At 32.5% G+C, this 23,812-nt stretch overlaps 2 protein-coding genes across 2 annotated transcripts in view; both read left to right on the plus strand.

The window, feature by feature from the left end:
* The first annotated feature begins 244 nt into the window (after positions 1-244).
* LOC141344609 (mucolipin-3-like) lies at positions 245-23,081 on the plus strand. Its single transcript, XM_073849481.1, has 14 exons — positions 245-460; positions 1,064-1,228; positions 2,826-2,979; positions 5,165-5,243; positions 5,337-5,433; positions 7,690-7,789; positions 10,322-10,431; positions 12,249-12,398; positions 12,501-12,602; positions 13,388-13,510; positions 14,786-14,992; positions 15,320-15,432; positions 20,121-20,144; positions 23,036-23,081. The coding sequence occupies exons 1-14, from the start codon at positions 245-247 to the stop codon at positions 23,079-23,081; spliced, it is 1,686 nt and encodes a 561-aa protein (XP_073705582.1).
* LOC141344309 (afadin- and alpha-actinin-binding protein-like) overlaps positions 17,151-23,812 on the plus strand; it is a 27,041-nt gene continuing 20,379 nt past the window's right edge. Inside the window, exons 1-2 of the mRNA XM_073849168.1 lie at positions 17,151-17,303; positions 23,036-23,193. Of these exons, the coding sequence (XP_073705269.1) occupies positions 23,148-23,193 (46 nt within the window). The 5' untranslated portion in view covers positions 17,151-17,303; positions 23,036-23,147. The remainder of the gene's footprint in view (positions 17,304-23,035; positions 23,194-23,812) is intronic.

Genomic DNA, 23,812 nt, shown 5'->3' on the forward strand with positions numbered 1-23,812 from the left:
ACAAGTTTTTTTTTCTGCATGCATATTATCTGATGTACAGCACGGGGCAATTTGAAAAAATGTGAAATTATCTGATAGAAGGTTTAGCATCACTGATAGATCATTCAACTTAAAGATGAGCTCTGGTTCTACCAGTTTTGAAAACTGCAAGACAACAGCTTCAGTTCCTCAAACATAGAAAACCCTGTCTGTGTTAAGTGCCGTGTCAGTCCCACGTCCTGATTTCCTGAGTGAGTTGGCACAAATGTCTGACGGAGAGCCTTTGTTGTGTGCTGGTCCGAATAATAACTCGGCATGCCGCAGGACAGCTAAACCACACCTGGATCCTCGGTTTGTGGAAAACTTCAGGAGAAAACTGAAATATTTCTTCATGAGCCCATGCCAGAAATACAAAGCCAGAGGTCGTAAGCCATGGAAAATGATACTGCAGATACTCAAGATTGTCATTATTACCTGTCAGGTATGTGATGTGATTTACTTCAAAACTACACAATTTTAAATGGTATATATTTGGTATGTTAGTTTAGTTCTGAAATGTACATGTTATCTTAAAATAGTTTTTGTTGTCTGCCACATTAGGAGAACCTTTTAAAGTTCCAAAGTGATCATTTTATTTAAGAACCACTGAAAAAAAACCTTCAGTTTTCAGAGTGTCTTAGTTAAAATATAGTAGTTTCCAATTTGTCTCACCATGCTTATACTCTTAAAAATAAAGGTGCTTCACGATGCCACAGAAGAACCTAATTGTCTAAATGGTCCCATAAAGAACCTTTAACATCTGAAGAACCTTTCTGTTTCACAAAAGGTTCTTTGTGGCGAAAGAAGGTTCTTCAGATTATAAAAAGGTAAGAAAGAGATGGTTCTTCAAAGAACTTTCGACTGAATGGTTCTTCTATTGCGTCACAGTGAAGCACCTTTATTTTTAGGAGTGTAGATTTCAGTCGTTTCGTAAAACTGGAAAAAGGGAAAAAAAAAATCAAAACCTTTTAAATAAGCTCAATTTCACACAAAACAAGCAGTGTTGATATTGATTATGATTTGCCTATATATATGTTTTCCACAGTTAGTCTCTTTTGGATTGAGCAACGAGATGATGGTCACCTTCAAAGAGCAAAATCTTATTGCTTTCAAACATTTTTTCCTGAAAAATTACCAGGACAGGAATAAAGATTATGCCTTGTACACAAGACATGAAGTTCACGAGCACATCCTGTACATAATCAGGAGGGTAAGTGCTTTAGATTATACACTAACAATAATTATACTTTAGACCAACTTAAAATTGGTCTATTATAATGATTATTATTTTCTCAAATTATATTCATGGTTTGGTTCAAACCCTACTTTTTGTTTTAGAATTAATCAAAAATATTTTTCCCATACACAAAAATTTACATTTATTCAAAGGAAGAATTTTTTAGACACAAGCCTAAATGTTACTGAACAGACAAATATTTTTTGCCTTTTTTTTACAACTTGATTTTGCCATAACCAAAAGCTAAATTTACCATAATGAGAAAGAAATGTTAGTTCATTTTGAATACTTACAGTAAATAAGCATAGGAATGCTTTTTGAAATGTCTTATTTGTGATATACTAACCACAAACAAACAACTAAATGCACATTAACACACGTTTCTAATACAATTACAATTGTCATAACACTCATAGCACATGTTATTGCTCTTCTGTTGTTTTTTAATGCTTCTGTTGTCCTCTTTGTAAGTTGCTTTGGATAAAAGTATCTGCTGAATGTCTAAATGCAAATGCAAATTGCACTTTAAATAAATGACATTGCTTCATTTTTTTCGGTGCATATATTTATATTCTATATATTTATAGTCCTGTAATATTAAAATAAGCAAAAACAAATGTAGGATTTTCAAAGAAACTGAAATTAAACTGAACTGCAAATGTGACATATGTTGAAATCATGCTGGATGACATGAATTGCCAAATTAGGATGCATATTTTGCACAAAAATTGATGCATATTTTTTCATGATCTCAGTTACTTTTCCCCTCATTTATTGATTAAAAGCTCTCCTGTCCCCATGTTTAGTTCTAGAATTAATCTGAACATGCATTAATTCATCTCATTCACTACAAAAACCAAACACAGTGTTCTTCAAAATGAATTAAAACAGTGAAATTCAATGCAAACCTGCCATAATGAAATATGTTAAATAATACAAATATCCTTTATGTGTTTAATCCAATTTTATTAACTGATGTCTTTGCTGCCGACCTCCGATGATCCAATTCATCCACACTAATAAGCAAACATTACTCAAGATAATCTAACATTTGTTTTCCTTTTTTTTCATTGCTGAAGAGTTGACATTTTTTCTTCTGCGGTCTACTGTACAGACGTCAATTTAGCTTTTGGTGTGTGAAAAGGCTTTTACATTAGCCAAAAATATAACTTTTTTATTTAAAAAGTAACGCTAAAGTAATGCAATGCATTACTTTCCATAAAAAGTAACTAACTAACGTAATTAGTTACTTTTTTAGGGAGTAACTCAATATTGTAATGCATTACTTTTAAAAGTAACTTTCCTCAACACTGAAAAAGAAAACATGCAAAATAGTGTTTTTAAAATAGTAGAATTGAATTACTAGTAAACTAAAGAATTTTATAATATGTTTATACATGCACAGATTGCACTCAAACACATACTGATCATATGCCATGTCTATTTTATTTAATTGGAACATGTTTAATAGCAGTTTCATTTTAGTAAATACTAAGTTTTATAGGGGTGGTGTGACTGAATCTGTTCTATTGTTTGCTTCTGATCAGTTGTCTGATTGTTTGTTTTTTAGTATCTACACCTAGAAAACCTGATGGTTGATAATCATGCGTTTGAGAGGATCAATGGCGTGTTCACTCCTCTGTCCGTCTGTCAAGAGTTATATCGACATGCCAAAGTCTCACCAGCCAATGAGACCTTTGATATTGATCCACGAGTAGAAACAGGTACAACATGATTTGTCATAACACAGTGATGCAGTCCACTTTAATTACTGTGGATGACAGAAGTGATACAGATATCAAGCACTAAATATGTTCTAAATAGTAAATAGTTTTACATTAAAGGGGTCATTGGATGCCCATTTTACACAAGTTCATATGATTCTTTTAGGTCTTAATGAAAAGTCTCTAATATACTTTGGTTAAAAAAATCTTAAATAGTAGTGTAAAAACACCCTTTTAGTACCTTGTCAAAATCAGCTCTGCAAAATATCAGCTCATATTAAGACATGGCCCCTTTAAATGCACCGATCTCTGCTCGCCCCACCCCTCTCTGGGATTATGTTTACTTCAGAGAGTTGCGACCCGCTTTGATCTCGCCGCCACGCGGTCACGTGGTTCATGGAGCGCTCAATAGTTCCAAACAACTTCGCGCTGTCAATGTGTTTGAATGGGTTTAAGTAGGATAGACAGCAGTTTCACTATATTTGCAGCAATTTCGAGTAATTATTAACAAATAATGTGCATTGATTGTGTGTTGATAACTTCTCTGAATAAGCTTTACAATCGCATTTTATTCTGGGGAGTGATAAAGAGACATAGTTAATAAGTTCTCATACTTTTTGGCAGTCAAATTGTGACCAAACACCTTAAGTGTAACTTTTATTCAATTAAATAATTGTAATATATAGTTCAGTTCTATTTAGCTAATATTTTAAATTTTTGGACTAAATAATATGTGCAATAATGATCCTGACCATTTAAAAGATAACATTTTCTAATATAGTAGGCTATTTATATTACAGTTAGTGTGATATTTAAGGTAAAATACATTTTAATGTGTATTTGGACATGATCAAACACTCTCTTTTTTTATGTTTCCATTTAACGATTTAATGTTAAATAAATAAAAAAAGTAATTTACTCGTATTATTTTATGATATTCAAATATACAACATAACTGAATATTATAAAAGGCAAGCAAAAATGGCATTTAACATAATAGAAAAGATGAAAATAGTGTTAAAAAAAACACAAAGCAACGAATTGCATTCAGCATACATTTTTATCGTATTTCTTGAATGCAGTCTTTACTGAAACTCATTCAACCTCCTACAGGGAGAGAAAGATTGCAGAAAGACTAATAATGTAAAAATATGACAACTAGTATCTGGTTATGGTCGCTATTATGGCGTTTCTCACGTTATCTAACTGCATTTACAGTATAACTGTTTATTTTTTAGCGATAAACATTAAGTATAACACGCTTCATAAAATACCACTACTGGCCGGTTTTCCGAGAGGTCAACTGATGTGTTAAAATGTAAAAAAAAAATGCAGTAATTTCTTCAATTTACCGGCAATTGTGTTTGAGAAGCGCTGAAATGAATGGGCTTCTATGGAGGAACTATTGGTTGTTTGGAACTATTGGCCGCTCCATCACACGCTTTACTTCCGCATTCCTCAGTTCCTATGGAAGCGTATGGGAGTGTTGCAACTCTGTTTCTCTATGGCTCTGGTTTACTTTAGCCGCATTTAGCTGCATCAGCTAAACTTGCCAACAAGCACATTATCAAGAAAGACCATTTGCAAAGATGCATAAAAAACCCTTATACTCACTTCTGCTGTGGGTGAAGCTGCATCAGGAACGAATCGCATGAAGATAGATGCTTATGTCAATCGGGATTGACGCTTTCCATTTACAATTCCATTAATCCTCTGCATCTTCAGCGGCTCAGATGTCGGGAGTAAACGACTACTGCTAAGTCCATTATTACATCCAACAACAGAACACCTCAATCGCTCAATTAGAGTCTTCCTCTGCACCTGAGTCACACAGTGAGGATCGTATTCGGACTGTTTGAGCTCCGTGAGGCCGGGGCTAAGGTAAAACGCTCATGTCAATCAAATGTGTTTCGTCACAATGACAAGAAGCTGAGAATGAGCTGATTTTAAAAAGGCATACTACTTTTAAAGATTAAAAAAATACCACTGGGTGTATTTTTATCATTGTAGGGTGGTTGTGTTCACAAACTACCAACACACATTAATGTTCAAACAACATGGAAAAGTTAGTTTTGCACCCGATGACCCCTTTAAGACAAAAAAAAAAAAAAAAACCAAAGACTTCTGTTAAATAATGAGTTAGATTTGAAGCTTTTTATTTGCTATTTATTTACTTAATTTGCAGAATGTATTTATGTTTATCCCATTTCACACTACAAAGAGGATAGTATGCAAAACGTGAACCTCACGTTACATTTTCAAAGGTGTGTATTACATTCATATTTGAAATCAGTCATGAGTTTAATTAAATTTAGAGTCTGTGCTTTGTTTTTGATATATTTGTGGTTCATTCCCAGGTTGTTAGCAGTAAACATCTATCTCAAAGTCAAGGCTATCAACCTTCAAAGCGTACGTCATCAGGAGTTACCAGACTGCTATGACTTCAACATTAATGTAAGTGCCGTTCAATTTCACACATATGTTTATGACACTATAAGTACACTGCAAAAAATGCTTTTCTTACTTAGATATTTAGTCTTGTTTCCAGCCAAAATATCTAAAAATACTTAAATCAAGAAGGATTTTCTAGACGAGTAAAAATTGTCTTGTTTTCAGAAAAAAAGTCAAAATTAAGTGAGTTTTTGCTTGAAACAAGCAAAATAATCTGCCAATGGGGTAAGAAAAATAAGAAAATACTTCTTGATTTAAGAATTTTTTTTTGATATTTTAGCTGGAAACAAGACAAAATCTAAGTAAGAAAAGCATTTTTTGCAGTGCAACTTTGAATGTTAACTAGCAGTTATTAGAGTATTAGTTGACTGTCTGCTTAATATCTGCTAACACTTTATTTTGATGCTTCAACAACATACATTCTGCTAAGTAACTTTGTAACTACATGTCAACTTATTCTGCTAACCCAACCCTAAACCGGCGAATAGTATTAATAGTCTAAGTTAGTTAATAAAATGTGACCCTGGATCACAAAACCATAAGGGTCAATTTTTTTAAATTGAGATTTAGACATCATCTGAAAGCTGAATGAATAAGCCTTCCATTTTTGTATAGTATTTGGCTGAGATGCAACTCTTTTTACTGCAAACAATGGTTTTCTTATTTAGATTTTTTGTCTTGTCCAGCCAAAATATCTAAAAATTCTTAAATCAAGAAGGATTTTCTAGACAAGTAAAAATGATATAGTCAAAATTAAGTGTGTTTTTGCTTAGAACAAGCTAAATAATCTGCCAATGGGGTAAGCAAAAAAAAAATTCAAAAATTTAAAAAGAAAACAAGATTATTTTTCTTACTACACTGGCAGATTATTTTTCTTGTTTCAAGCAAAAACGCACTTAATTTGGACTTGTTTTTTCTAAAAACAAGATAATTTTTACTCGTCTATCTTGATTTAAGATTTTTTAGATATTTTGGCTGGAAACAAGACAAAAAAGTATTTTTTGAAGTGTTGAAAATCTAGAATCTGAGGGTGCAAAAAAATCTAAATATTGAGAAAAATATTGGCTTTAAATTTGTCCAAATTTTCTAAATTTGTCCAGAAGTTCTTAATGCATATTACTAATCAAAAATTAAGTTTTTTAAATTTACAAAATATCTTCATTAAACATGATCATTACTTAATATTCTAATGATTATTGGCATAAAAGAAAATTCTATAATTTTTAATTAATTAAAGTATTGTTGGCTACACTGCAAAAATGCTTTTCTTACCAAGATTTTTTGTCTTGTTTCCAGCCAAAATATCAAAAAAATTCTTGAATCAAGAAGGATTTTCTAGACAAGTGAAAATTATTTTCTTGTTTTCAGAAAAAAATAAATCAAAATTAAAGATTAAGAACAAGCTAAATAATCTGCCAATGGGGTAAGCAAAAAAAAAAAATATAATAATAATAAATTATTTCAAAAAGAAAAGCAGATTATTTTTCTTGTTTCAAGCAAAAACGCATTTCATTTTGAGTTGTTTTTCCTAAAAACATGATAATTTTTACTCGTCTAGAAAATCCTTCTTGATTTAAGAATTTTTAGATATTTTGGCTGGAAACAAGAAAAAAAAGTGTTGAAAATCTAGAATCTGAGGGTGAAAAAAAAAATCTAAATATTGAGAAAATTGCCTTCTAAATTTGTCCAAATTAAGTTCTTAACAATCAAAAATTAAGTTATGATATATTTACGGTAGGAGATTTACACAATATCTTCATGAAACATGATCTTTACTTAATATCCTAAGGATTTTTGGCATAAAAGAAAAATCGATAATTTTGACCCATACTATGCATTTTTGGCTGTTGCTACAAAATGTACCTGTGCTACTTAAGAGTAGTCCATGGTCACAAATGTCTAACGCAGACTATTGAAATAAAGTCCAACCATCTTTGAACTCTTAATTAACGCATTTCTCTATTTGTTTAACATCCAAAGACTGGTGCTTCTGCTTTAGGTTTCACATAGAACATGTTAAAACGTCATTTTACTTGCCATAACCACACAGTTTCCAGAATTGGCTAATAGAGGTTTGACACATTTCCCTCTTCTCCTTCATTTTTGTTTTCATTTCTATCAGCTTTTTTTGTTCCTGGATTTAGTACTGTTTTGTCACAAGCTCTTTATTTCTCACTGACTGACTCAGAGCTGGAATTCCCTTTGGATAGGATGACAATTATGTTGAAGAAGTTGCTCATCTGCTGTGTTCAATTACAGATCATGTTTGACAACCACGCGCACAGTGGAAAAATCAAGATATCTCTAAGCAGTGATGTTCAGATAAAAGTCTGCAAGGACTGGAATGTTTCAGGCACAAGTAAGATGTGATACAGGACTAAAAATAGAAAACACAAACACATAAACAGGTATTCCTATCATTATGAGTTCATCCCGGGGTCAACGCTTCATTCTTTATTATTTGAAGCTAGTTTCCTCACGGAGACCAAAAAATGTCACCACAAAGGTCAAACATTGCTAGTATTACTATACTTCTGGTGACATTTAGTCCTTATAATGTAGGGAATACCACACACACACACACACACACACACACAAAATAACACAAAAATTCCCTTTTTACAAAATCAATGGTCATCACAGTCATTACTAACAAACAAATAATGCCAATTTTTTTCTTTGAGCTGACATCACTTTTGTGATGCATTTTTTGCGGATATATAAATCCAGTTCCCCCAAGGAATCATAGGTTTTTACCCTTATGTGCATTTTAAGAGAACTGGAGGGTAATAGTTTAAAAAAATAGCTTTAAAAAAGTTTAAAAATATATTTTTTAGTGAAAAAAGTAGGGTAGAGTGAGTACAGTAAACAAAAACTAGATGCTGAAATGAAGTGATTTTTCATTTGTTTGTGTACTAAAATATCCTAAATTGTTATAACACAGTGCCCATATGGTGTACAGTTGAAACAGCACCATGGTACAGTTGAGACACCCATTCTTAATGCCCTAAAGCTTTACCTAAAAAATAACAAAAATACAGTTGAGACACTTTTTTTTTTTAATATTCAGATTTATTTATTTGCTTTATTTCAGATTCAATTACGCTAAATAGGAACAAATATTTAACACTAGAAAATATTTGGCGAACAGTACAAACATAACAAACCTGTATATTTTACAACTCTATATTTTAAAGTAATGCATTTGATTTACTAATGTCTATTTACTAATAGACATCAGGAGTATATAATCAAGTTCATTTAATTAACTGACAAAATGCATGCACTGCAAAAAATGCTTTTCTTACTTAGATTTTTTGTCTTGTTTCCAGCCAAAATATCTGGAAATTCTTAAATCAAGATGGATTTTCTAGACGAGTAAAAATTATTTTCTTGTTTTCTTGATCTGTTACTTAGAACAAGCAAAATAATCTGCCAATGGGGTAAGAAAAAAATCTAAACTTTAAACAGAAAACAAGATTATTTTTCTTACCCCATTGGCAGATTATTTTGCTTGTTTCAAGCAAAAAAAATAAATAATTTTGACTAGTTTTTTCTGAAAACAAGAAAATAATTTTCACTCGTCTAGAAAATGCTTCTTGATTTAAGAATTTCCAGATATTTTGGCTGGAAACTAGATAAAAAATCTAAGTAAGAAAAGCAATTTTTGCAGTGCGATAGTTTTTGTTGGCAAAATGAGATTTTTTGATATACCCTAATAACTGTCTTGAAATGGAGCAGTTGCGGTTGTATAAATATAATAATTATGAAAATGACAGATTATTTCACTAGATAAGACCTTTCTTTCTCGGCTGGGGTTGTTTAGAGCCTTTTGAACTGCATTTTGGAAGTTCAAACTTTTATATAGAGAAAATTCCTGAAAAGTTTTACTTAAAAAAAAAACAATTTCTTTACAACTGAAGATAGAAAGACATGAACGTCTGGGATGACAAGGGGCTGAGCAAATTATCTATAAATTTCTGTTCTAGAAGTGAACTAATCCTTGCAGGCAAACTTCTTTTTTTTTTCAAAACTTTGTTTTGCTTGAAAAGTGCTTTAAAATTTTTGCTTTTTAAAACGAGACACAGCAGGTGAATAGGGTTAAAAAAAACTAATAGTTATCACCTTACTTACTTAGTTGATTGATTATATTGATAATTGCAAACATTTTTTGTATTACATGTTTTCTAAAATGTTACATTTAAATATGCAAATGAGCCATTGTTTAATTAAATATGTGCTAACTTGCATACATTTCTAGTACAAAAATCTAAACACTGGATGAAGTCAGTTTCAAAATTCTTGTTTATTTTTTTTTACATATTAGAGTCAAAAGTTTTACAGAGTCAATATATCAATATATGAACAAATCCCTCTGTAAAAACCTTCAGAATATAGAATAAAAATGTAACGTTTGTTGTGTGTAAATGCTACTAAAGTGGAGATTTATGTCTCAGTGTAGGAGAAAAAACTCATTTTGAGAAAACAGCCTTAAAGAATATGCATTGTAATAGAAATCTATTGACACAAATAGATAAAGTGCTATAAAAAGAAACACTTAACAGTGTCTTTTGGGTGTTTTCTTTCCACTAGTCTGAAAAAACACGTTAAAAAAGCAATAAGCCCAAAATTAAGTGTCCCTTGTTTGGCCGCTGTAGTTACTGGCATGCACCATGAGTGATTTGTGTACTGCATATACCTTCCAGTAGGGGGCAATACACTACTTTACTCAACATGTTATCAGTTACCCAATATCTGACTCTAAACAAAATAAAATGAGGACATTGAATACATTTGTAGTCACTGATTTACCACCTATGTTGCTCATGAAACAACTAGTAGTTTGTGAGAAAATGTCTGAAAATCTATTTTCCTGTGTTTTTTCCAGCAGACCTTCACTATCGGCTCATTGTTTTGTTTGATGTTGTGGTCATCTGCTCCTGTTTGCTCTCGCTCATCCTCTGCACACGCTCAGTCTACAACGGCATTCGCCTGCAGTTTGTAAGTCTCCTAGATATGGCTGTGCCATTAAAGAGTTCATCCAAAAATAAAAAAAATTCCTTTCTTAAGGAAATTATGATTTTTGTGTAAAACATTTCAGGATTTCTCTCAATGGAGCCCCTGAGTTTGAACTTCCAAAATTCCAAACTTCCGAACTTTCAAAGGGATCTAAACGATCACAGCCGAGGAAAGAAGGGTCTTATCTAGCAAAACGATGGGTTATTTTCTAAAACAAAATAACAGTTTATATACATTTAACCTTAAATGCTCATCTCATCTAGCTCGGCAAGACGAGCTTTCGAGATTTAGGTTGTAAATGTTATTAGAAAATAACCCATCATTTCATTAGATGAGACCCTTCTTCCTCAGCTGTGAGATTTGGAGTCCTTTGAAGCCGCATTTAAACTGCATTTTGGAAGTTCAAACTCTGGGCCAACATAAAAGTCCATTACATGGAGAGAAATCCTGAAATGTTTTCCTCAAAAAACACAATTTCTTTATGACTGAAGAAACAAAGACATGAACATCTTGGAAGACAAGAGGGTGAGTACATTATCTGTACATTTTTGTTCTGAAAGTGAACATCTCCTTTAATTGACTTACTCTCAGGCTATTCGAGATGTAGGTGACTTTTTTCATCAGTAGAACAGTAAAGAAGATTTTCAGCTGAAACCGTGCTTCTTGGTGATTCATAAAATGCAAATCAATGGCTACCATCACTTTGAGAGTCAAAAATGAATACCTGTGGAGATATACAGAGGCCTTATGAAGAATAGCGATTGGTCAGTGCTAGAAACTTTAGAAAAGAAAAGAACATTATTCACAGGAAATTATCAAACAAATTTCATTTTTTGGGTCAACTATCTGTTTAATTACTCAGCAAGTCCACTAAGCAAAGCACTGCTCCATTCTATTCTATTCTATTCTATTCTATTCTATTCTATTCTATTCTATTCTATTCTATTCTATTCTATTCTATACATGTTTAGGTGTATCAGAATAAAATAGTAATGCTTAAGAATAAATAAAGCATTACAGGAATTAAAAGTTATAAAATTAGAGGAGTTTTTTACCATATGTGACCCTGGACCACAAAACGAGCCATAAGTTTTTTTTTTTTTTTTTTAGATTTATCATCATCTGAAAGATGATCCATAAAACATACTACGAGATACAACTATTTGAAAATCTGGAATCTAAGGGTGCAAAAAAATCTAAATATTGAGAAAATCACCTTTTAAAGTTGTCCAAATATGCATATTACTGATCAAAAATTAAGTTCTGATATATTTACAAAATGTCTTCATGGAACATGATCTTTACTGAATATCCTAATGATTTTTGGCATAAAAGAAAATTGTATAATTTTGACCCATACAATGTATTGATTTGTAAAGTATATATCATAGGCCTATACATCAAATAAGTTAAATCATACTTAAAAAAAAATAGTAAATACCTGCAATAACAGAATTGATGATCTATAAACATTCCCAATGAGAAAATGCATCACTGAAAATCCATTATGGTTTACTGACATATGGCAAATATTTTCCTAATTCTCAAAATCTCCAAAACTATATTATATGAATTTGATATCAGAACAATAAAAGAAAAGAAAAACACTAACACCTAAACAACAGAAGAACTGGTTTCCTCAGGCAGGGAGCGTAAAGTGCAGCCACTCTTAAACAGGCAGAGGTTCGTTTGTTGTCAGTGGTCAGTCTCTACCTTTATTCAGTCTGCAGCTTCATTCAATATGTCAATAGGAATAGCTAATGTCATTAACATATCATATGCATGTGTTTGCTCGTCAGGAGTACACCAAATTTGCATCCATTTACCATAATAAAAGAGTTTGCTGGTCTGAGACAATGGAGTTCATCAACGGCTGGTACATTCTCTTCATCATCAGTGATATGCTCACTATTGCAGGATCAGTTCTTAAAATATGCATTCAGAGCAAGGTAAACAAAACCAAAGAGGCTTTTGCAAGCAGGGATTTAAAAGGAAATAAGACACAGTCTCTTTCTGCATCATATGAGCTGACAGTCTTGTCTTGTTTACAGGAACTGACGAATTATGACGTGTGCAGTATTTTGCTGGGGACGGCAACAATGCTTGTGTGGATCGGAGTCATGCGTTACCTGAGTTTCTTTCAGAAATATTATGTAAGATACTCATTTATTCAGTTTTTTTTTTCAAGACATTAAGCCACATTAAAAAATAAATGCAAACTGGAAAAAAAGCATGCTAGACCTTTTCTCAGATTTTTAGTGTATTTTAGTGGAATACCGTGTATTTCTTGTGTATTTGTGTAGTGATAGTTGTTCATGAGTCCCTTGTTTGTCCTGAACAGCCTGCTGTTCTTCAGAAAAATCCTTCAGGTCTCACAAATTCTTAGTTTTTTCCAGCATTTCTGTGTATTTGAACCCTTTTAACAATGACTGTATGCTTTTGAGATCCATCTTTTCACACTGAGGACAACTGAGGGACTCATATGCAACTTTTACAGAAGGTTCAAACACTCACTGATGCTTCAGAAGGAAACACTTTATTTTTATGCATTATTAGCTGGGGGTGAAAACTTTTGACCACATTAAAGATGTTTACATTTTTCTTATTTTACCTTAATATTATATTTTTTCATTTAGTACTGCCATTCAGAAATGACAGAAGATACTTACATGTTTCCAAGAAGACAAAATAAGTCAAATTTACCCTGATCTTTAAATTTTCTATGCTCTTTTTGAGAAGAAGACAGCCTGTGATTTAATGCTTTTTGTTCATAAAGCAATTCAATTTTGTCAATAAACTGACAAAACAAAGGTGATCAAGTGGTTTTGTGAACTCAGACTTTGGTCTTGAGTTCCTGATTACTAAACTTAACTATCTTTTTTATTGCAAGATTTTTAGTGTATTTCAGTGGAATAGAGTGTATTTCTTGTGTCTCCAGATCCTCATCCTCACTCTGCAGGCTGCACTTCCTAATGCCATTCGATTCTCCTTCTGCGCTGTTATGATCTATCTTAGCTATTGCTTTTGTGGATGGATCGTTTTGGGACCACACCATGAAAATGTGAGCAATATTTAAAAATGAAGAAATTTTAAGTTTTTTTTTTAAATTAATCATAAATATACCAAAACCGGCATAAACTGTGCAAAAATAACTTTATTGCTGCACTAGATGTTGTGTCAAATCTATTTTACATTTTTATACTTCTGCTTACACTTCACTACACATCCAGAATGAACTTACTTTAAAAGTAAGTGTTCATGTTGCCTTAAATTTTTAAGTTAACTCAACTTAAGTCGAAACAACTTAAAAAAGTGTTCGTGCTGCCTTAAAATTTTAAGTTAACTCAACTTAAGTTGAGACAACTTTAAAAAGTAAATATTCATGCTGCTTTAAATTTTTAAATGAACTCAACTTAAGTTAAAACAACTTAAAAAAGTAAGTGTTCGTGCTGCCTTAAAATTTTAAGTTAACTCAATTTAAGTCGAAACAACTTTTAAAAAGTGTTTGTGCTGCTTTAAAATTTTAAGTTAACTCGGCTTAAGTCGAAACAACTTAAAAAAGTGTTTGTGCTGCCTTAAAATTTTAAGTTAACTCAACTTAATTCGAAACAACTTTTAAAAAGTACGTTTTTGTGCTGCCTTAAATTTTTAAGTTAACTCAGCTTAAGTCGAAACAACTTAAAAAAGTGTTTGTGCTGCCTTAAAATTTTAAGTTAACTCAACTTAAGTCGAAACAACTTTTAAAAAGTATGTTTTTGTGCTGCCTTAAATTTTTAAGTTAACTCAACTTAAGTCGAAACAACTTTTAAAAAGTACGTTTTTGTGCTGACTTAAATTTTTAAGTTAACTCGGCTTAAGTCAAAACTACTTAAAAAGTGTCCGTGCTGCCTTAAAATTTTAAGTTAACAAAACTTAAGTAGAAACAACTTAAAAAAGTGTTTGTGCTGTCTTAAAATTTTAAGTTAACTCAGCTTAAGTCGACATAACCTAAAAAAGTGTTTGTGATGCCTTAAAATTTTAAGTTAACTCAACTTAAGTTGAAACAACTTTTTTACAGTGTACCCTGAAAAGTAAAAGAAGCACTGTACAGTTGACCTGTAAAAATATGAACAACTTAATTTATAAAAGCACATTACATATTCAGTCATGCATGCATAAAATTCATGAAAGACCTGATGAAAAGAAATTGCTGTTTAAAACAGTTTTACATAGAGTATAACACTTCTAAAAACATTTCATATCAGCTACTGATTTAATAAGCAGATTTAATTTAATAAAAATATAAAAAAATACTCAGAATACTTGTTTAAGACTAATACTTTTTATTTCTCCACAGTTTCGGACATTTAATTTGGTAGCTGACTGCCTTTTTTCCATGATTAACGGGGATGAAATCTACTCTACCTTCACCAAGCTCCGGAACAAGAATGATCTGGTGTGGTTGTTCAGCAGGATATACATCTACACCTTCGTCCCACTCTTCACATACATGATCCTGAGCCTTTTCATTGCTCTGATCACAGACACTTACGAAACCATCAGGGTAAGTCTATAACACACAACAACAGCAGCAGCAGCCGTGATGCAAAAAATAGCAAGTGAAATTAGATGCTTAGATTTCCTGTGCAAGCTAGCCCTCACAATGCTTTGGTTTTCTGATAACTAAGTGGTTTTGCCAGCACATGCTTTGGTTTTGTGGTGAGTTGTTTTCAAATATCTAACACACACTAGCAATGGTGAGAGTAATAGGCCTTGTTCACACAGCAGGAGAATACAGCTGTCAATCCCAAAAGCTAATTGTAATGCTGATAGTCTTAGTAAGCAGCATGAATGATCACACGTCATGACTCTGCTCTCTGTTTATCTGCAGCTTTATCAGAAGCATGGAGCACCGTTATCAGAGCTGCAGGCTTTTATAGCTGAATGCAAAGACCCACCGAACTCAGAGAAGTACATGATGGATGAGAAATCCTCCACCTTTTGGTGCCTTTGTGCATGTGTGAATTGCACCTGAAATTGATGAGAACTATACATTGCACAGCATCTCATGCATTGCTGCAAACCAGTGGCTCTTGATTGGTGGGTTGTGACCAGAAATGGGTTGCAAGTCTTTTCTTACAGGATCATGGACAGTGTGTAAGAATGATTGACACTAATAATAAAACATGCAAATTTTGCAAGGAAGGAGAAAAATGTTGCTATACATTGTGTTAACATGCTGCCTGTACACATAACGTGTAACTAATGGGATGAAAAGTAAGAAAGATTTTCTGAGAGGAGCCAAATACAATTCCCATAAAGGCTGATGCAGATCCAACTTGCTTACAGCTGAAGTCCAAAGTTTGCAGAATCTTATTTTACTAAAATAAGAGGGATCATACAACATGTTATTGTTTATTTAGGACTGACCTGAATACGATATTTCACATAGAATATGTTTACATTAATCCACAAGAGAAAAATATAGTCGAATTTATAAAAATGACCCTGTTTAAAAGTTTACATACACTTGATTCTTTATATTGTGTTGTAACCTGAATGATCTACAGCTGGGTTTTGTTTGTTTGTTTGTTTGTTTGTTTTGTATAGTGATAGTTGTTCATAAGTCCCTTCACTCCCTTGTTTGTCCTGAACTGCCTGCTGTTCTTCAGAAAAATTCTTCAGGTCCCACAACTTCTTTGGTTTTCCAGCATTTCTGTGTATTTGAACCCTTTCCAACAATGACTGTATGATTTTGAGATCCATCTGTTCACACCGAGGACAACTGAGGGACTCATATGCAACTATTACAGAAGGTTCAAACACTCACTGATGCTCCAGAAGGAAAAACAATGCATTAAGATTCGGGGGGTGAAAACTTTTGAACAAAATGAAGATGTGTACATTTTTCTTATTTTGCCTTAAAATCATTTTTTTTTTTCATTTAGTACTGCCATTCAGAAATAACAAAATATACTTACATGTTTCCAAGAAGACAAAATAAGTCAAGTTTACCCTGATCTTTATATTCAAAGCCCTTTTTGAAATAAGACTAAATGCTTAAATGCTTTTTGTTGTTCATTTCTATTATAGCCTATCTGCTAACAGTCGAGACCTCAGAAAGCAATTCAATTTTGTCAATAAATTGACAAAACAAAAGTGATCAAGTGTCTTTGTGAAGTCAGACTTTGGTCTTGAGTTCCTGATTAACTATCAAGCTCGTGCACGCATGAACAATGACGTCAGCAGCAGATAACCAGACACATGCTGTAAAACATGGTATTATTATGTTTACAAAGCATTAAGGGCACAACATTAAATATTTAGGAGCAGAATGATAAATAAAATTATTTTTATATGTATATATATTATTTTGCTTTTGATTCCGTCTATATATATATTCCATGTTTCGACCATATTGGAAGAAATATTTAAAGCAAATAGCTAACTTATTGAAATACGAATAGATGATAAGTTAAATAGATACAATATAATAAACAAACATTACAAAATTAAAGTAATTAAAAAAAGATCTGTATATATTTTATTGTTTATAGTTAGTTCTCTGTAGGAATACGTTCAACACCTGTTGCGTGTTGTTACAGGCAGGTAGTAAGGATAATCCAACCAATCACATGGCGAGTTGCTGGTTGCATGACAACAGGCCAGCCAATGAGAGTCGTGTTTGTTTATTTAGAAGAACTGAGGTGCACTTCAAATCATCCAAACGTCTCTTGCGCCTCAGGGCAGGTGAATGATACGCACCCGACAATCTCTCTCTAACACTGGGTCTTTATTCACGGATCAGTCTGACGAATCTAATCGGTTTAATCCGCCCATCTGACTGCGTTTGGATCCGTGGAGCGGTAGTTGATGTAAGTCAACCTGTGTGACTGTGTATATTAGCCGCTGTGCTAGGTTGAAACTCCGGTTGTGTCTCTAAATATCGAGTGCAGCCTACATAGACAGCACGTCTAAGGTGAGAAGGGATGTGTTCGAATCTGCCCAAAAGGCTGTCAATTTGTAAATAACTGAAATCTGAAAGCTGCATCCACCTAAATGCAAGCGAATGCCAGTAAACAAATGTGTGGGAAATATTATTTGAATAGCAGCTGTGTTATAGTGTGAACTGGGAATATTAAAATCGGATTGAACTGTGGTAAAATTGACATTTATTTAAACACAAATGTGTTGAAATTGGTTTAAATAGTCAAAGCTTTTCCACGCAGTGCACGTTTCTGCCATCTAGTGATAAAACAAGACAATAAATCCTGCTGACAGTAGTCCCTTTACTAGAATATCGTTGCATTTGGAAGCAATAAGTTACTTTCTTAAACTCATAGTATGTGCATTATGTTGTAATGTCAACATAGATGTCAGCGTTTGTTAACAAAGTAATAAAATAAAGGTGAAGGTAGGCCAGACTCATGTGGGCTGTAGGTTTATGTTTTATATCCTACTGAGACCCAGATGGAGTTTTAGCCTCTGTAGTGGACATTATATTTTACTGAATTTCTATGAGAACTCACATGTCACAGTTTTAAGCTTGGATTTCCTGTGCATTGGTCTTTAAAGATAGCTATAATATATTTAGTGAAAAATTGTACGTCCTTATGGAAACTGGTAATATTTTGTAGTTGTCATTTAAATCTGAATAATTTTCAAATTGTTTATCATAAAAAGCAACATATCAGGAAAATGTTATTGGTTTTCAAATCCAAATATGACCACTTATAATGAAACAGGAGGAAACTGTAGAGGACACCAGGACTAAAATCATTTTTATTATGCATTTTGGGAGACATAACAATTGAAAAGTAAATAATATATCAATATTCTGATTAAATATTATATGTTATGAAAATCTGGCCATATATTACTCCCATTATGACTAATACTTATTCAACATCCTGTCCTAACAGCAACATATTAATATGCAAATTAGATACGGTGTATAGATACACTGTGTTTAATGGGAAAAACAGTTTATGGGCATTTTTTTTACATACTGCAAGAAACAAAATGGTATATCAAATCACTTTTGTTCTATGTTTAATAACATATTTGAGAATCTTCCTCAAACAAAGTTTGTTATAAAAAAAATCCTGAAACCTAAAAATTGATTAGTGATTTAAAAATGTAATTGTTTTGCCTTTCTGATGCCTATTTGTGCCATTTGTAATTGTAATGTAATTTTTCAAAAATGCTAATTTTCCATTTTTTCTAATGATCTAAACAATGTAATTGCATGAAAAAAAAAATACTAAATTCACAAAACTTTTTTTCTGGGTATTTGGAGGATATAATGCATCCATGAATTAACTTATAATCATTATAATCATTAAATTGTCATTTGGAAATGTACAGGACTTGTGTACTAGATAAAAATATAGCAAATGTATCTATTGGGAGTAAAACTGCTTAGTTTACTGTAAGGCTTCACTGAGGTCAGCAAATCTGAGAAACAAGATTTGATTTACTTTTGTTTTAAAGAAGATGCTCTTAGTTGTTACAGAAGCAGAAGTGCATATTAAAACAGTGGCATCTTTCTTGGTTGTTACTGTGAAGTGCTTTGGACAACTGTGTTTATAATCTGCTATAAAAGGATTGTTATGCAAGTTAATGTTCCACCCATCCATGAGAGCTCTTATGAAATCAGAGGAATGAGAATCGCTCCAGCGGCTGACATGGAGTTAAAATCTCTGCTACCTATCTATCTATCTACTCTCACCCTAAGCATACAAATACCTTCTTGATAAACTGTTCTCTTCCTCCCAAGCCTCTCAGAACATAGTGACCTTGACTACAGAAAGCAATGTTGTTTTTGCTTTAATATATTGGGTTACTGAAAGCAAAGTACAGTTATAAACATAAGGAAAAGAACTGTGCAGGGATTAGTTATTAACATTGAGTTCACACCCATATATGCCAGAACAAAGCATATGAAATCAAAAGCAAAGAAAAATCAGGTCTAAAATGGTTTCATATCACTGAGGCCACATACATTTTTTTTTTTTTTTTTTTTTTTTTTTTTTTTAGAAACAGGCCAGGGCCCATATTCACAAAACATTTTAAGGCTAAAAGTAGCTCATAACTCGCCAATTTAGGAGAAAATCCTAAATTTAGGACTCCTAATTTTTAAGAGTATTTCACAAAGTGTTTTAGTGCTAAAACTAGATCCTAAATCTGTGAAATGTTAGGAGTAGTGAAGAGGACTCCTATGTCACTAAGACCGAATCACAAACTAGGCCTATCTCTCTGCTGAAAAAAAAAAAACAATCATCAGAGAAACTATAATTGTTTCCATTACAAATATTAGTTAACAATCAACTTTTAACCATTAAAATCATCAATTAAGGTATTGCTGTGCTGTTTTTTTGGGACATATTCCATTAGGATTTAGTGGTTTTAACAAGCCACCAATAAAAGTTGACCAATTATCAGTAGAGATTAACAGGCACCATTACAGTTACCATTAAAACCAATACAATTTCTATAAACCAGTAAAAACAGTTAAAAAAAATATTATTGTGGTGGTTTTAATTTTAAGCAGGGCTAAAATGGCTGTTGCCAGCAATCTGCCTCAGAATGTAAACATTTTAGAAAAATGTTGCATTTTTCCCATGGTTTTGGTTTTGGAGATTATTCATATTCCAAATTTCCTTTGATTATATCCTTGTTTTCATTAACAGGTTGGGTAAAAAGCTGTTCTTGAGGTCAGTTTGTTTTTCTTTTACATTTGCATATCTTACTATCAGCCATGATTATTCTAGTCGGTCAATTTAAATGTTGTTTATATCCATATCTGCTAATTGTGTATGAGAAGCACGCATGTTAGAGGCTGACAATTAGCTGAACATGTACTTGTTTAATTGACATTAGTTGCGACATTTTTATTTTTAAACTTTTGAATATGGCAACATCGCCCTCTACAATATTTTTATGAACAAATCTTTGACAGAGACCCCTCCCCTGTCAGCCAATCACTGTATGCATAGATAATTAGCATGCTGACATCATCCATAACAATGAGGTCAACCCCACCCTTACTCTTAACTTAAGACTTTTCTCTTTATTCCTTAGTAAAAGTTTCTCTCAGCTTTGTGAATAGGTTTTAAGAGAGAACTCTTAGCTAAAAGCTTTTACTTCTATTTAGGAGAACTCTTAGTGGTAAGATTAAATGTTTTGTGAATACGGGCCCTGGTCTACATATTCATTTAAATATTCGTTATACAAATGCAAACAGTGGAATTAAATGGTGCAATCCCACATCCAACGTTCGAAGATGAAAACCTGTCAAAAAAACATTGTAATGCTAGAATTGAGCTATTTCGTAACTGTGTAAGAAAATTCACTTGAAGTAGCATTAAAACTCTTAAAATGATTTAAATCTTATTCTTTGAAATTTCCAAATACCCAGTAAAAATAGCACAGTGATGTGTGCTAGGGCATTACTGTTATTATTGGTCATCACTTTCACATTTTTCCAAACCCCGCCATTATGAGCGCTCACATTTTATTTTAGGGATTTTGCTTTGCCTTTCAGAATAGGACAGTGGAGTATAGATAGAAAAGTAGGGCAAGAGAGAGAGTGGGGAATTGGGATCGGGACTGTTTCACATCTTTGTTCACCAACACTAAAGGCCTATATGAATGCAGGCTGTGCAATACAGTTGTGAAAAGAGATGTAAAAAATAGATGTTATGATAAAACATCCAGTGTTAAAGTTTAAAATCACAAAATTATTAACAAGATACTGTACTGAATGTTAACTGGTAAGTTTTATCCCAAATGATGCACAACTTATTTGAATGCGAGTCAGTTAAATGCTTTCCACATTTAATTTTTCAGTGCAGCATCTACTTTTACTATTTATACTACAACATGGCTAGAATAATACATAATGCCACATTGGGACACACTATTATGCTCCTCAGTGTTAAACAAATTCATAATTGACTTACTGTAACCAATGAATGAGGAAAAAAATGCATTATTTTTGCCTTTATGTAACTTATATATTTTACTTTTATATTTATACACTGCCATTCAAAAGTTTGGGATCAGTAAGAGTAAAGAAGTATTTTCTGCTCATCCAGGCTGTGTTTATGTGATTTAAAAATACAGAAAAAGACAGTAATATTGTGAAATATTGTTGAAATTTGAAATGGTAGTTTTCTATTTTAAAATGTAATTTATTATATATTTATTATAAATATATTTATTATTATTATTATTATTTATTTATTTATTTATTTATTTATTTTTATTTTTTTGAAAAATATAGACTAATGTTCAAAGTTTGGGTTTTAAGTTTTAACTTTTTTTTCTTTCTGTCTTTAAAATAAAGTAATGCTTTTATTCAGCAATGATGTTAAATTAACTAAAAGTGATAGCAAAAAACTTGTGTTGTTAAAAAAAAGTATTGTTTTTTTTTATTATTATTATTCATCAAAGAATTCTGGAAAAATATCACATGTTCCAAAAAATGAACAACTGTCTCCATCATTAAAAGTATTAATCAGCAAGCATATTAGAATGATTTCTGAAGGATTGTGTGACACTAAAGAGTCGAGTAATAGCTGATGAAAATTAAGCTTTGCATCACAGAAATAAATAATTTTATTAAGTATATTAAAATAGAAAACTGTTATTTTAAATTGCAATAGTATTCCTCAATATAGCTTATTTTCTGTATTTTAATCAAATAAATTGATCTTTGATCATAAGACACATCTTTAAAAAAAACATAAAAAATCGTACTGATCCCAAACTTTTGAACAACAGTGTATATTTGGACTTTATATATAATATATTTAGCTAATTTTGCATAATGAAAAAAAAAAACTAGTCACCCACAATGGTTAAAAATGTCCAATGAATGCATTTTTATATAGTATATTAAAAAAAGATAGGCATAGAATGTAGAGTCTGTACTATGCACATCAATTGCTTTGATGTAGATAAAATAATAAATTTCCAAGAGGAAAAAGGGACAGTGTCTTGGACCTTAGTCATAAGTCTTCTACTTAATATAAAATATAATATAAAGGTTTATGCTTTAAGCATAAATTCCCTTTATTTTGATAAATGTATTTGACTAAAATATAATTTGTTTTCAGAAAAATCTAACTTGAATTGAAATTGGTTAGATTTTAACACTGAAAAACAAGACAAATTGTATGTAAGAAAATCATTTTTGCAATGCAAGCGTGATTTGTATTTATTCATTTATTTTTAGGCACAAACCCATTTTATTTGTCATGTGATTTGGCAGCACATTGATTGCATTTACAGGATTTTTTTATGCATCCATGTTTTTTTTCTGAACTCTAAACTGAATCTGTGAAGTCTTACCTTTTCTTGACAAGTGTCTATGTGAATGAGTTAACCAGTGAAATGGGCTGTGGGGTAAGGTTTGCACTTAACTGTTTTGGGGGGGAAATGCACTTGAATGACACATCAGTCCTCCAATGTTTTATGTTTCTCTTGCTCTGTACAATCTCTCCACCCCCTCCGTCACCCGCTGGTTCTGCTAATCCTGCAGTGGTATTGCATGGCTGTTTAATCTGGCTGTGTAATCCAGTGTGCCTCTCTTCTGTTTCAGGCGTGATGGCCGAGTTCTAGTCTCTGTCTCTGGCCCAGCCACTTGAGTCCAGCCTTGCATCTCATTTGGATGAGCAGGACACTCGAGAATCCTATCAGAGCTGAAGGTTGACATGGGAGATTGGTGGACTCCAACAATGATGCCAGATCCATCTCTCGGTGAGCAGCAAACACACAAAGGTCGTGTCTGGGACTCTGTAAACAGAGTTGTCTTGATCTTGTTAAGAGATTAAGCTAATTTAAGCATGGTTTGTAATCTGTGAAATGTTGGGTTATATTGAAACAAGTGTTTGTTTTCGTTTAATATTAAAGGATAACTATTGCTAAAATGCAACCTGGGCTGTTTTTTTTACTGTAAAAGAGACAAACATATATCTAAAAGCATAATTACGACAAACGAGCCGTTTTTGAGATTGACCGTGATTTCGTTTTGTGGTCAATGGCCGGTGAATGGGAATACTAGGGGCATAACTTTGAGCGCATCAAAATCGATATTTTTACAACACTGAGAAGACTCGACACACCATGAAACTTTGCTCGAAGTATCGCCTGGGTCTCTACACATGAACTCTTTTTACTAAAAAAGGTTTTGAACAACTCACTTTCACCGTTAGAGTTTCCGCTCGCGGCCGTCTTGCCAGTCAAGAAGTGTCGATCTCCTGATGCGAGGATGTATAGCTCCTGAAGCATATTTCCATATAAATGCACGGCTAATTCGTTGTTTTTTTCGCAAGTGAAAAACAATATTAACCTTCTAGTTGTAAAAAGAGCCTCTCAT

Source organism: Garra rufa, chromosome 10 (genome assembly GCF_049309525.1).
Source record: "Garra rufa chromosome 10, GarRuf1.0, whole genome shotgun sequence".
Lineage (NCBI taxonomy): Eukaryota > Metazoa > Chordata > Actinopteri > Cypriniformes > Cyprinidae > Garra > Garra rufa.